Consider the following 13,094-nt stretch of genomic DNA (forward strand, 5'->3'; position numbering starts at 1 on the left):
TTCAAAATATATACCACAGAAAGAGGCAAATGCAAGTGTACAACTGCTCTCTATGCTGCTGCTCACTCTGATCAACATAGCAGAAATAGTAAACATGCTTTGAGAGCTTGGGGAGGGTCTACATGATGTTATCTTTATAAACGCTTATAAACGCAAACGCAGCATGCAACTGTGCGTTTCAGCTTTTTTTGAGCAGAGTTTTCACCTGCGTCTTGTGTGCATGAGGCCTTACTGTACTTCGCTATTCTAGGACAGGACTGGGTCCTTGCCGTCTGGCCATTGAAAGACCTGCTAAACACATTTAAAGTGTTTGTTACACCCCCCCCCCCATATTTCATATTGCCAGTACCTGCCCCCTGCACTTATATTCTTTGTATTGCCTCCTTTGTGTGAAAGCCCTGATGTTCCTGCAAGTCCCTCCACTTTCCTATTTTCTGGAAAAATATGAAACTGGCCACACAAGGCAAGAGAACACACCCTGGTCAGTTTTCTAGCCATGCTGGGAACAGTATTCTCCAATGATCAGACTTGTCCTGACATGCACCCCTGCTGCACAGCCATTCACTGGGAAGCTCAGTGTGCTGCTGCTTCTCCCCCACCCCCCCTGCAGCTGATAACAGGAGGGAATGCGATTCTATCCACACCATTTTTATTTTAATCTGATGAATGGATTGTTTTTCAAGGTGATCCTTTTCATTACATGTGTGTGTAACTTGTGGCCCTCCAGCTGTTGCAAAACTACAAGTCCCATCATGCCTCCGAGTCATGCGTGTAATTGTCAGTGGCTTGAAATGTCTCATGGGACTTTTAGTTCTGCAAACAGCTGGAGGGCCACAGGTTGAGCACCCATGGTTTACAATCACTTGCCAATGGATGCTGCTGGCAGTTCCAGATGAAAGGTGGCATTGCTGATCATGTGACCTCTGAAGAGCAGTCAGTGGTCACATAAGTCACCCCCACTGGCACCAATAGTTGCCACGACTGCAGCAGACTGATTTCTGTACCAAGAGTCTGCTCAGTGACCAGAGTAAAGTGGTGCACCACGGACATGTGTAGTACAAGGACCACCTGACCTGCTACCACAGGTTAGATGGTTGGCAAGGTTGCCAGGAACTGTTGGTGAAGCTAGTCAAAGCACTGGACAGGCAGCGACCATGCGTAACAGAAAAGTGGTGCAATACAGGTGCATGTGTGGGCACATGGGTGTCGAGGACCACCCACCCTGCTGCCACATTAGGTGGAAAAAATAAAAAAAATAAAAAAAAAGCGTTTATAACATTTGTTAATTTTTTTTACAACATGCCTACAGTTACCTGCTGTCCAAGGGTTTTGCACAGAGCAGCCCTTATACCCCAATCACACCTGAGCATAGCATTTTCAGGCAGAAACTCGCACAATTTTGCAGTGTTTTTTTCCTGCGATTGTGCAGGGCAAACGGTCACCAATGTAAAAGAAAAAACATCCATTTGAGCAACAAAAGAGGGTCCAGAACTTGATTCAGGCATTCAGCTTCATGTGACTTGGAGTGGAGATATGAACCATCTCTATTGAGATTAGACTCTCCCCCCCCCCAGCTACAAAACACTCAGGTGTGAATGGGGCCTTAATCATTCCCTAGGGGCACCTGTGCTCACTCCCAAGCACTGCATCCATTGACAGTGGGATTTGACCCCCCACCCCTGCTTGTGTTAGATTTGATTTCACTGCTGTCAATCACTCCTGCCGCCATCAATCTGTCCAATGAGAAGACAGTGGCAGGGACCCACAGTGACAATGCCAGCGCTGCAGAGAGGGGGGAGACAAGCAGGGCTTCGTTCCCCTGCATCACTGGTCTCCAGGATGGGCAAGTTTTTTTTTTTTTAAAGGACAGTCAGCAGCTGCAGTATTTGTAGCTGCTGACTTAAAAAAAAAGGTTTTAAGTAAAACTCCACTTTAATCTTCGTGGCACATTGAAGATTACCAAAAAGCAGCTGTGCAGTGTTCAGTTAAACAAACATCGCAGTGCAACCTGTGGCCTTCCAGCTGTTGCAGAACTACAAGTCCCATCAAGCCCCAGACCTTGTGAGTTCATATGTGTAACTTTCAGCCCTGCAACACCTCATGCATAGTACTTGTGGCCTTCCAGCACTACAAGTACCATGAGGCATTGCAAGGCCAGAGGGAGTTCATGCTTGTAATGGTCAGCCTCGCAATGCCTCATGGTACGTTTAGTTCTGCAACATCTGGAAGGCCACAAGTACCATGCATGAGGCATTGCAAGGCTGACCGTTACAAGCATGAACTCTACAAGTCCCATCAAGCCCCAGACCTTGTAGTTCTGCAACAGCTGGAAGGCCCCAACTACAAGTTCCATCAAGCCCCAGACCTTGTGAGTTGACACTTGTAACTCTCAGCCCTGCAATGCCCCATGCATGGTACTTGTGGCCTTCCAGCTGTTGCAGAACTACAAGTACCATGAGGCATTGCAAGCATGAACTCCTGTCAGCCTTGCAATGCCTCATAGGACTTAGTTCTGCAACATCTGGAAGGCCACAAGTACCATGCATGGGGCATTGCAGAACTGCAAGTCCCATGAGGCATTGCAAGGCTGACAGGAGTTCATGCACTTGCAACGCCTCATGGTACTTGTAGTTTTGCAACAGCTGGAAGGCCATAAGTACCATGCATGAGGCATTGCAAAGCTGACCATTACAAGCATGAACTCACAAGGTCTGAGGCTTGATGGGACTTTATGCAACAGGTGGAAGGCAACAGGATAAACGCCCATGCATATACTGTAAAGCAGTGATAATCAACTCCTGTCCTCAAGGCCCACTAACAGGCCAGGTTTGCAGGATAACTGAAATACATCACAGGTGATATTTTCTTCACAGTGATTGCAGTATTCTAGTCTGCATCTCCCCCAAGGTAATACATAAAACCTGGCCTGTTAGTGGGCCCCGAGGACAGGGTTGATGACCACTGCTGTAAAAGGACAGAAGCCAACTGATTTTGCCAGGCACAGCTGCTCCAGTCCTTGTAAATTCCTCCTATTGGGTCAGTTTCTGCACCATGCGTGCAAATGTGCAATGAAATACAGAACCACGTTACTAGTCAGCAGGAAATTCAGAACTGAGACTTCTGCCAGTAGAGACTCAAGTGATTAGAAATGAAAAAAAGTCATTTTGATGCTCACTGGTGGACCTTCCTAGTTTCCACATCCTGAACCAAAGACACTAAACTGTTAGTAGTAAGCGTCTCCCCTCCTCCCTCTATCCTGAGCCCATTTGCCCCACAGAAAACAGTAAAGATTAAAGCTTTGCCTTCTGGAAAAGTACAGAAAAGGATTCCCTGACTAAGGCAAGGATGGACACACAGGCTTTAATTGTATGGAAAGATTGCACCATAAGCCACGGGCAGCTCCCCGTCCTCCCTACTGCCCCGCCCAGAGTACAGCCGCAGGGCTGTGTCACTGAAGTTTTATTGTTCAGGAACTTTTTTTTTTTTATTCCTACCAAAGTGCACGGCCATTACACTCCACCGCACCTCTCCGGAACCCGGTGAAGGCAAAGCCTCTACGGGAAGCAGGGCTCAGAATTCAGAGCGCTCTGCAAGAGGAAGTGGTTTATAAAAAACGCTCACAAGAATGCAGATCAATCATTCTGCTCGGCACGGGCCATTTGGGGAAGTTTTCAGAAGACGGTCGAGAGGAGGTCTGCAAGTTATCACTAAATGTAGAACCCCCCCCCTCCCCCCGGGCAGCCATGTGACTAAATTATGACTCAAGCCTAGACTGAGGCTTTGTACAAACCAAGAATGCACAGAAAGTGAACAGGAAATTGCCACCTCACCAGGGCTGCAGATCACATGGAGGGGAGGTTATAGAGAACATCTATACAGCACCACAGAAATACCAGTATAAAAAAAATAAAGTTATGAGGCAATACAAGTAGGCAGGAACGAGGACAGGGTTGGGCAATCTGCTGCAACTCTAGAGGGAACTACAAAAAAAAAAAAAAAAAAAAAAAGAAGAAGATTTCAGGAAGGTGCAACCCACAGCTGTAGGGTACACAATAAATGCCAAGGAAGAGCCCATCCTACCTCTGCAGGGCCAAGAATCAGAGAACATGTACATATATAGGGAAGGGGAACCCCCTACATCTCTAGTAGAGAAAGCAAGGACTTTAGGTTATAAAACAGACATTAAAAGATGTACTGGAAGGTTTTTTTGCCAGTCTTAGGTTGTAGACTATGTAAAATTCCCCGTTTTGGAAAAATACACAATGGAGGAAAGATGCACACATGTGATAAGTACTGGACAAAAGATGCACATGACAGCAACACCCCCTCCACCCAAGTAACATGCACTGAATAGTACTAAATCCAATGTTTCGTTTGCTTAAGGTCCCCCCCCCCACCTCATTTTAAACAGCGAGGTCATTTTTGGTCTCTGTGCTCCTCTATGCAATGCAGGCAGATGATAGGATGTGGGAGGAGCTGGCAGTGGGCTGCACATGGCCTCCTGAAAACACCACGCCCCCCCCCCACCCACCTCCGTACTCCTCCCAAGGGCCCCCAGTCATGATGTGAGCAGTGAGTTCTTATGAGTATTGCAGATAACATTCATTGACAGGTGGATGTCAACCCAGAAGAGTGGGCTGGGCGTTCCCCAAGCTGGTTACATTGGCACAGGCATTGTCCACATGTGCTGCCGAGCCTCCATGACATAAAGAACTGATATCCAATGAAAGGTGTCGGGTCACAGACAGTCACTGGGGAAGGAAATAGCTGGAGGATGCCGATCATCCAGACAGGAAATGCCATAGGCTCCGACTTCCTGTAGCTTCTAATCACTGAGAAGCCATTTCACTACAAGAGATGACCCTGTAGAATTGCAATGCTTAGAAAGCTCCACCCCCCCACACTGTGAACTAGAAAGCTCCACCCCCCCACACTGTGAACTAGAAAGCTCCACCCCCCCACACTGTGAACTAGAAAGCTCCACCCCCCCACACTGTGAACTAGAAAGCTCCACCCCCCCACAGTGAACTAGAAAGCTCCACCCCCCCACAGTGAACTAGAAAGCTCCACCCCCCCACAGTGAACTAGAAAGCTCCACCCCCCCACAGTGAACTAGAAAGCTCCACCCCCCCACAGTGAACTAGAAAGCTCCACCCCCCCACAGTGAACTAGAAAGCTCCACCCCCCCACAGTGAACTAGAAAGCTCCACCCCCCCACAGTGAACTAGAAAGCTCCACCCCCCCACAGTGAACTAGAAAGCTCCACCCCCCCACAGTGAACTAGAAAGCTCCACCCCCCCACAGTGAACTAGAAAGCTCCACCCCCCCACAGTGAACTAGAAAGCTCCACCCCCCCACAGTGAACTAGAAAGCTCCACCCCCCCACAGTGAACTAGAAAGCTCCACCCCCCCACAGTGAACTAGAAAGCTCCACCCCCCCACAGTGAACTAGAAAGCTCCACCCCCCCACAGTGAACTAGAAAGCTCCACCCCCCCACAGTGAACTAGAAAGCTCCACCCCCCCACAGTGAACTAGAAAGCTCCACCCCCCCACAGTGAACTAGAAAGCTCCACCCCCCCACAGTGAACTAGAAAGCTCCACCCCCCCACAGTGAACTAGAAAGCTCCACCCCCCCACAGTGAACTAGAAAGCTCCACCCCCCCACAGTGAACTAGAAAGCTCCACCCCCCCACAGTGAACTAGAAAGCTCCACCCCCCCACAGTGAACTAGAAAGCTCCACCCCCCCACAGTGAACTAGAAAGCTCCACCCCCCCACAGTGAACTAGAAAGCTCCACCCCCCCACAGTGAACTAGAAAGCTCCACCCCCCCACAGTGAACTAGAAAGCTCCACCCCCCCACAGTGAACTAGAAAGCTCCACCCCCCCACAGTGAACTAGAAAGCTCCACCCCCCCACAGTGAACTAGAAAGCTCCACCCCCCCACAGTGAACTAGAAAGCTCCACCCCCCCACAGTGAACTAGAAAGCTCCACCCCCCCACAGTGAACTAGAAAGCTCCACCCCCCCACAGTGAACTAGAAAGCTCCACCCCCCCACAGTGAACTAGAAAGCTCCACCCCCCCACAGTGAACTAGAAAGCTCCACCCCCCCACAGTGAACTAGAAAGCTCCACCCCCCCACAGTGAACTAGAAAGCTCCACCCCCCCACAGTGAACTAGAAAGCTCCACCCCCCCACAGTGAACTAGAAAGCTCCACCCCCCCACAGTGAACTAGAAAGCTCCACCCCCCCACAGTGAACTAGAAAGCTCCACCCCCCCACAGTGAACTAGAAAGCTCCACCCCCCCACAGTGAACTAGAAAGCTCCACCCCCCCACAGTGAACTAGAAAGCTCCACCCCCCCACAGTGAACTAGAAAGCTCCACCCCCCCACAGTGAACTAGAAAGCTCCACCCCCCCACAGTGAACTAGAAAGCTCCACCCCCCCACAGTGAACTAGAAAGCTCCACCCCCCCACAGTGAACTAGAAAGCTCCACCCCCCCACAGTGAACTAGAAAGCTCCACCCCCCCACAGTGAACTAGAAAGCTCCACCCCCCCACAGTGAACTAGAAAGCTCCACCCCCCCACAGTGAACTAGAAAGCTCCACCCCCCCACAGTGAACTAGAAAGCTCCACCCCCCACAGTGAACTAGAAAGCTCCACCCCCCAAGATGAATGTCCGAGACCCGACAGGTGAGATCACCTTTACAATGAAGCCGCCCCCATGCAGTCCGGTGCCTCTCCCAGTACATAACTACCACTCAGGTGTGATAAAATCTTTCTCAATGGCTATTCGCAGCTTGTCCCAAAACTCCCAGGTAGGGGGCGCCAACTGTCTCAAGTACTGCTGGGTGTGAGGACTCCAACCTCTCCCAAACCCCATTCATGCGCTGCACGCTCAACTGTACAGAAGGCTCATGCATGGGATTCAAATAAAGCTGACCCCCCCCCCCCAATAGGTGCAGTGTGTCTGGTCATTTAGATAACAGGTATGGGGGTGCTCCCCTTTAAGTTTTTGAAATGGGCCACTAAAAAGTGTAATCAAACCTTAAGTTTGTAGCACTGGGACACATGTGGGGGATACTGTACAGGTAAATCATCCCCTTCAATGAGCTATAGAGACCTGGTGTGCTATAGAATAGGGAGAAGACATGAAATATAATAAAGGGGAGACACACGAGGGCAAGCAGCAGACCCCCCCCCCCCCCCCCTATAGACCTTTACATTAGAGGGAAAATGATCTGCATTAGAAGAGGTAAAAAGCCAAATATAAATGTGATAGAGATGATATACCTCACATCTTTGGCTTTCTGCCCCCTTCTAATACACATATATAGGCCTGTATGAGATTAGAGACCATCACAGAACAGGCACCTACCTACCGGTGACAGGAGACTACAAGGACGTATACTAGAGAACACTCATCTATAATATAAGAGGAGATGAGGGGGGAGGTATAGAGGAGACAATGTATGGGGGAGAAGAATGGGCAGTAACCTACACAGGATACATAGAGTCTATTACAATCCTATACAGCGATCTCCAGGGCCCCCGGTCATACCTATACTCTGCTCAGGAATGTATACACCCCCCATAGGACATACAGAGAACACACAGGGGTGTGGCAGGCCAGGCTGAGGTCTATATGAACTATACAGACAACATAGAGGGGGTCACAGTCCCCCAATGTACAGGGGCCACCGACTCCCCACCAGATTATAGGGGGCCACATCTTACACCTCTCCCATTCTGGGCCAGTACTGTGTACAGGCCCCCCCCCCCCCCCCCATCCCAGAGTAGTATAGGCCACCCTTTTCCCCTCCTAAACCAGTACAGAGGACCACTCTTCTCCCTGCACTAGTATAGTGTACAGGGGTTACCCCCCTCACCACCCCCTAATCCCAGATTAGTATAGGGGCCACCCCCTCCCCAAACCAGTACAGGGGTCTCCTCTACTCCCTGGGTCAGTACAGCATAGGGACTGCCCCTCCATATTAGTATAGAGCCCCATTCAGGGGGGGGGGGGGTGAGTGAACAGGGGTCTCCCCACCCCAGATTAGTACAGGGGCCACCAAATCCAGGGTCAGTACAGGGGACCTATCCTCCCTGGGCCAGTACAAAGGCCCCCCACCCCAATGTTAGTATAGGGCCCCATCCATATGGGGGGGAGGGGGGGGGGTACAGCGAGTCCCAGATCAGGGGCCACCAAATCCAGAGTACAGAGGCCCCCATCCCAATTTTAGTATAGGGCCCCATCTAGTGCTACTTCAGTAAACAGAGCCCCCCCCCCAATCAGTATGCAGCCCCCCCCTACCCAGGGTCAGAGGAACATTCAGGGTCACTGGAATTTGTGAAGCGGGTGTGCCGGCAAACAGAACAGTGCCTGTATACCGAGTCAGGACAGTATATAGAGGACACGCTGTGTACGGAGGGAATGATTCTCACACTAGATGTATAGAGGAGGAGAGGAATGTACAGGAGACGCAGTATAGAGGGACAGTACACAGGATCATGGGGGGGAGGGAGGGTCAGGCCTTCATACAGTGGACGGGATGTACAGGACACAGTGGGGGGAGGGGGGGAAGTACACTATGTAGAGAAGTAACATGTCAGTCCAGTATATGGGTGTGGCAGACCAGTATAGGCACACATGGGACCCCAGAAGTACACAGGGGCCAGTTACATACAGGAGGGTGGGGGACCTCCGTCTATACCCACAGCACTCCCCATATAATGCAGAGGGACCCCCATACATACAACACTCTACAAAAGGAGGGGCCACACATGCAGTGCCCATAAGGACAACCCAAAGAATAGAGAGGCCCTTCTGTATACATAGCAAGAGCCCCCTCATACATCAGGGACCCCATGTGTTATGCACATACAGGAGGGACCCTACACATCAGTGGCCTCATCTATGAATATCCACACCGGAGGTGCCCCAAACACGTATACAGCACCCCCTCTACACAGGAGGGCCCCCATATACATACAGCAACCCCTCTACACAGGAGGTGCCACAGAATAGGAGGGCCCACATACGTTATGCATATGTAAAGGGCCCCTACACATCAGGGGGCCTTATGCAGATCTGGGGCCAATATACATACAGCAGCCCCAGTTTGGACCCCACAAGGACAGGTCATAGAATAGAGGGCCCTTATACATTAGGGGTCCTAAAGACAGGACCTAGACTAGAGGGGCCACTGGTATACATAACATGGGTACCCCTATACATCAGGGGCCCTAGATACATAGTTGGGCCCCCATAAGGAAAGCCCATAGAGGGGGCCCCTTGTATACATAACATTGGGCCCTACACACATAGGACCCATGTGTAGACAGTGGGGCCCCTACACATGTCATGCACATGCAGAAAGGGCCAAACCCCCCACCAATCTATGAATATCCACACACTGGGGCCCCAGATACATGCAGCAGCCTTCAGCACGGGAAGGGGGGCCACATATAGTGGGGCCCCCATAAGGACGGCCCATAGAATAGAGGGGGCCCCTGTATACATAATATAGACTTTGGGCCCCTCATATAGACGTCCATGGGGCCCCTATACACAGTTCCCCTCCCCCCGGGCCCCGCCCTGAGGCGCCCACGTACCGTGAGACCACCGAAGCTCCCTCCGGGGTAGGCGGCCCACACTCCGTGCGGAGGAGCCAAGGCGTAGATGGCGCAGTCCGTGCACACGGTGCCGTCCACCAAGGTGTTGACGTAATCTATCCAGGACATGGCGGGGGTTCCTCAGGCGGGTGAGCGGCGGTGTGCGAGAGACCGGAGAAGGGAGAGAGACGCCTCGTGCTCCTGGAGGGGTGGTGCGCGCGCAGAGTCCTAGCCCGCCTGCCCCGCCCCTTATAAAGCGCGCCCTGACACGAGGGAGGGGCGTGAGTGGATGGGGAGGGCGGAGCCTCCTCCGACAGGAGAGCGGAGAGGAAGGGTGGGCGGGGTTTGCTGCGAACAGGAAACGGCGGTTTGAAGGGAGAAGAGGGGGGAGGAGGAGAGTAGAGCGTGCTGCCGGGCAGGGCGCGGCCGGGCGGGCAAATGCGCGTGCGCGGAGTAAAAAAAAAAAAAAAAAGAGGCGACGGATGTTGCGCGTGGAAGGGTACGGGGGGACGTAATAAAGTTGACGCATGCGTGGTGGTGATGACGGGTCAAGGCGTACATTGTGCTTAATAAATAGACTATAGGTATATAGGAAATGATCACAAGGCCATAGATGAGGGCCTGTTATTAATCCCCCTTTCTTTGTCAGAATCAGTGTCCTCATCCAGTGAGGGCGCCCCCTCCCAGCCACAGCCCAATACTGCAGCTCCCCTCCCTCTATGCTTTCATTACAGTGATCACATGACCTCTTTACATTAATTAGATTGGTTTAGACTGATCACATGACCTTTCTACATTAAAGTGGTTGTAAAACCTTACAACACACTTTGACCTACAGGTAAGCCTAGATTAAGACTTACCTGTAGGTCCAAGAAATAGCTCCTAAACCTATACGGTTTAGGAAATATTTGCCCGAAAACAGTGGCGCACTGAGCGCGGCATTTCCAACAACGGAGCTGCCGCGCGTGTCGTCTCCCGTGCGCATGCGCGGGAGTGACGTCATCGCGGCTTCGCCGAATGACAGCGACGGAGCTGCAAGACCCCACCGACAACATGGATGTGCCGGACTACAGGGGACAGCGGTGACATCGCTGGCTCCTGTGTCAGGTAAGTGACACATAATGGGCTACTATGCGATGTATAGTAGTCCATTATGCTTTGCCTTTGCAGGGAATGAAAGAGGAAGTAAACTCATCAGGGTTTACTTCCTCTTTAATTAGATTGGTTTACACTGATCACATGACTTCTATACATTAATTAGATTGGTTTAGAGTCATCACATGACCTCTCTACTTTAATTAGATTGCTTTAGTTAATTTAAAGTGTTTGTTACCCCAACAATTCATATTCCTGATATGTGGCTGTTGTACCATGTACTTGTATGAGAAGGGATCCTGTTCTTTTTGTATTTCTTCTTTCACGTGAAATCCCTAGTTTTACCGCCAGCCCCTCTGCTTTCCTATTAAAAACCGACCAACCAGGGTCCCCCCAGTCTTTCCCCCACCTGAGGACCGCTCTGGTCCACCCTACCCTCTTTGTTCCCTTCCTACCGTTTGACCCAACTTACCCCCCTTTCTTTTTCTTTACCTCCTTACCCCCCTCCCCCCTTTCTTTCCCTCTCCCTTACACCCCAATCCCAATAAAAATAACTGTTGATTGCAAGGGCTTTACCGTACTATTTACCCAGTTTTCTTACTTAAGACTGTTGGCCTTGGGAGTGGCCCCGGCTGGGCTTTCCACTATGAGAGTGATGCTCAGCCATTGACGAAGGCCCTTCTGGGTCGGCCTAAAGGGGACCACTCCGGGAGCTGCTTTAGCATAAAGGAGAGTACTAAGCGGGAGGATCAAAGAAGACAGTTGGTTTTATGGCCTTAGTTACCCTAGGACCGATACTGATGTAATATGATATGCTACCAAATGTTCCCCACAATGTACTGACTATATTTTTCGATGCAATAAGAGAACTGGGTGACTATTGTTTTTTCTTACAGTCTGCCTCTGTATTACCTGCAATCCATAAATAAAGAATTAAAAAAAAAAAAAACTGACCAAACTAAGCACGAGAGCACACCATGGTCAGTTCTCTAGCTATGCTGGGAGCTTTGATTACATTAGCTATTAGTGATCACATGACCCCTCAGCTTTGATTACATTGGCAATTAGTGATCGCATGACCTCTCAGCTTTGATTACATTGGCTATCAGTGATCACATGACATCTCAGATTTGATCACATTGGCTATTGGTGATCACATGACCTCTCAGCTTTGATTACATTGGCTATCAGGGATCACATGACATCTCAGATTTGATTACATTGGCTATTGGTGATCACATGACCTCTCAGCTTTGATTACATTGGCTATCAGTGATCACATGACCTCTCAGCTTTGATTACATTGGCTATCAGTGATCACATGACATCTCAGCTTGCTATCGGTGATCACATGACATCTCAGATTTGATTACATCAGCTATCGGTGATCAAATGACATCTCAGCTTTGATTACATTGGCTATTAGTGACCACATGACATCTAAGCTTTGATTACATTGGCTATCGGTGATCATATGACATCTCAGGTTTGATTACATTGGCTATTAGTGATCACATGCCATCTCAGATTTGATTACATTGGCTATCAGTGATCACATGACCTCTCACCTTTGATTACATTGGTGATTAGTGATCACATGACCTCTCAGCTTTGATTACATTGGCAATTAGTGATCACATGACCTCTCAGCTTTGATTGCATTGGCTATCAGTGATCACATGACCTCTCAGCTTTGATTACATTGGCTATCAGTGATCACATGACATCTCAGCTTGCTATCGGTGATCACATGACATCTCAGATTTGATTACATCGGCTATCGGTGATCAAATGACATCTCAGCTTTGATTACATTGGCTATTAGTGACCACATGACATCTCAGCTTTGATTACATTGGCTATTAGTGACCACATGACATCTAAGCTTTGATTACATTGGCTATCGGTGATCATATGACATCACAGCTTTGATTACATTGACTATCGGTGATCACATGACATCTCAGATTTGATTACATTGGCTATCGGTGACCACATGACATCTCAGCTTTGATTACATTGGCTATCGGTGATCATATGACATCTCAGCTTTGATTACATTGGCTATCGGTGATCATATGACATCTCAGCTTTGATTACATTGGCTATCGGTGATCATATGACATCTCAGCTTTGATTACATTGGCTATTAGTGACCACATGACCTCTCAGCTTTGATTACATTGGCTATCGGTGATCATATGACATCTCAGGTTTGATTACATTGGCTATTAGTGATCACATGCCATCTCAGATTTGATTACATTGGCTATCAGTGATCACATGACCTCTCACCTTTGATTACATTGGTAATTAGTGATCACATGACCTCTCAGCTTTGATTACATTGGCAATTAGTGATCACATGACCTCTCAGCTTTG

General features: G+C 49.6%; 1 protein-coding gene across 1 annotated transcript in view; it reads right to left on the reverse strand.

Moving 5' to 3' along the window:
* PFN1 (profilin 1) overlaps positions 1 to 9,808 on the reverse strand; it is a 34,850-nt gene extending 25,042 nt beyond the window's left edge. The window contains exon 1 of the mRNA XM_077470842.1: positions 9,618 to 9,808. Within this exon, the coding sequence (XP_077326968.1) occupies positions 9,618 to 9,746 (129 nt within the window). The 5' untranslated portion in view covers positions 9,747 to 9,808. The remainder of the gene's footprint in view (positions 1 to 9,617) is intronic.
* Positions 9,809 to 13,094: the final 3,286 nt, after the last annotated feature.

This window comes from Lithobates pipiens, unplaced genomic scaffold, assembly GCF_037356315.1.
Source record: "Lithobates pipiens isolate NorthernLeopardFrog02 unplaced genomic scaffold, aLitPip1_a1.2 Scaffold_8, whole genome shotgun sequence".
Lineage (NCBI taxonomy): Eukaryota > Metazoa > Chordata > Amphibia > Anura > Ranidae > Lithobates > Lithobates pipiens.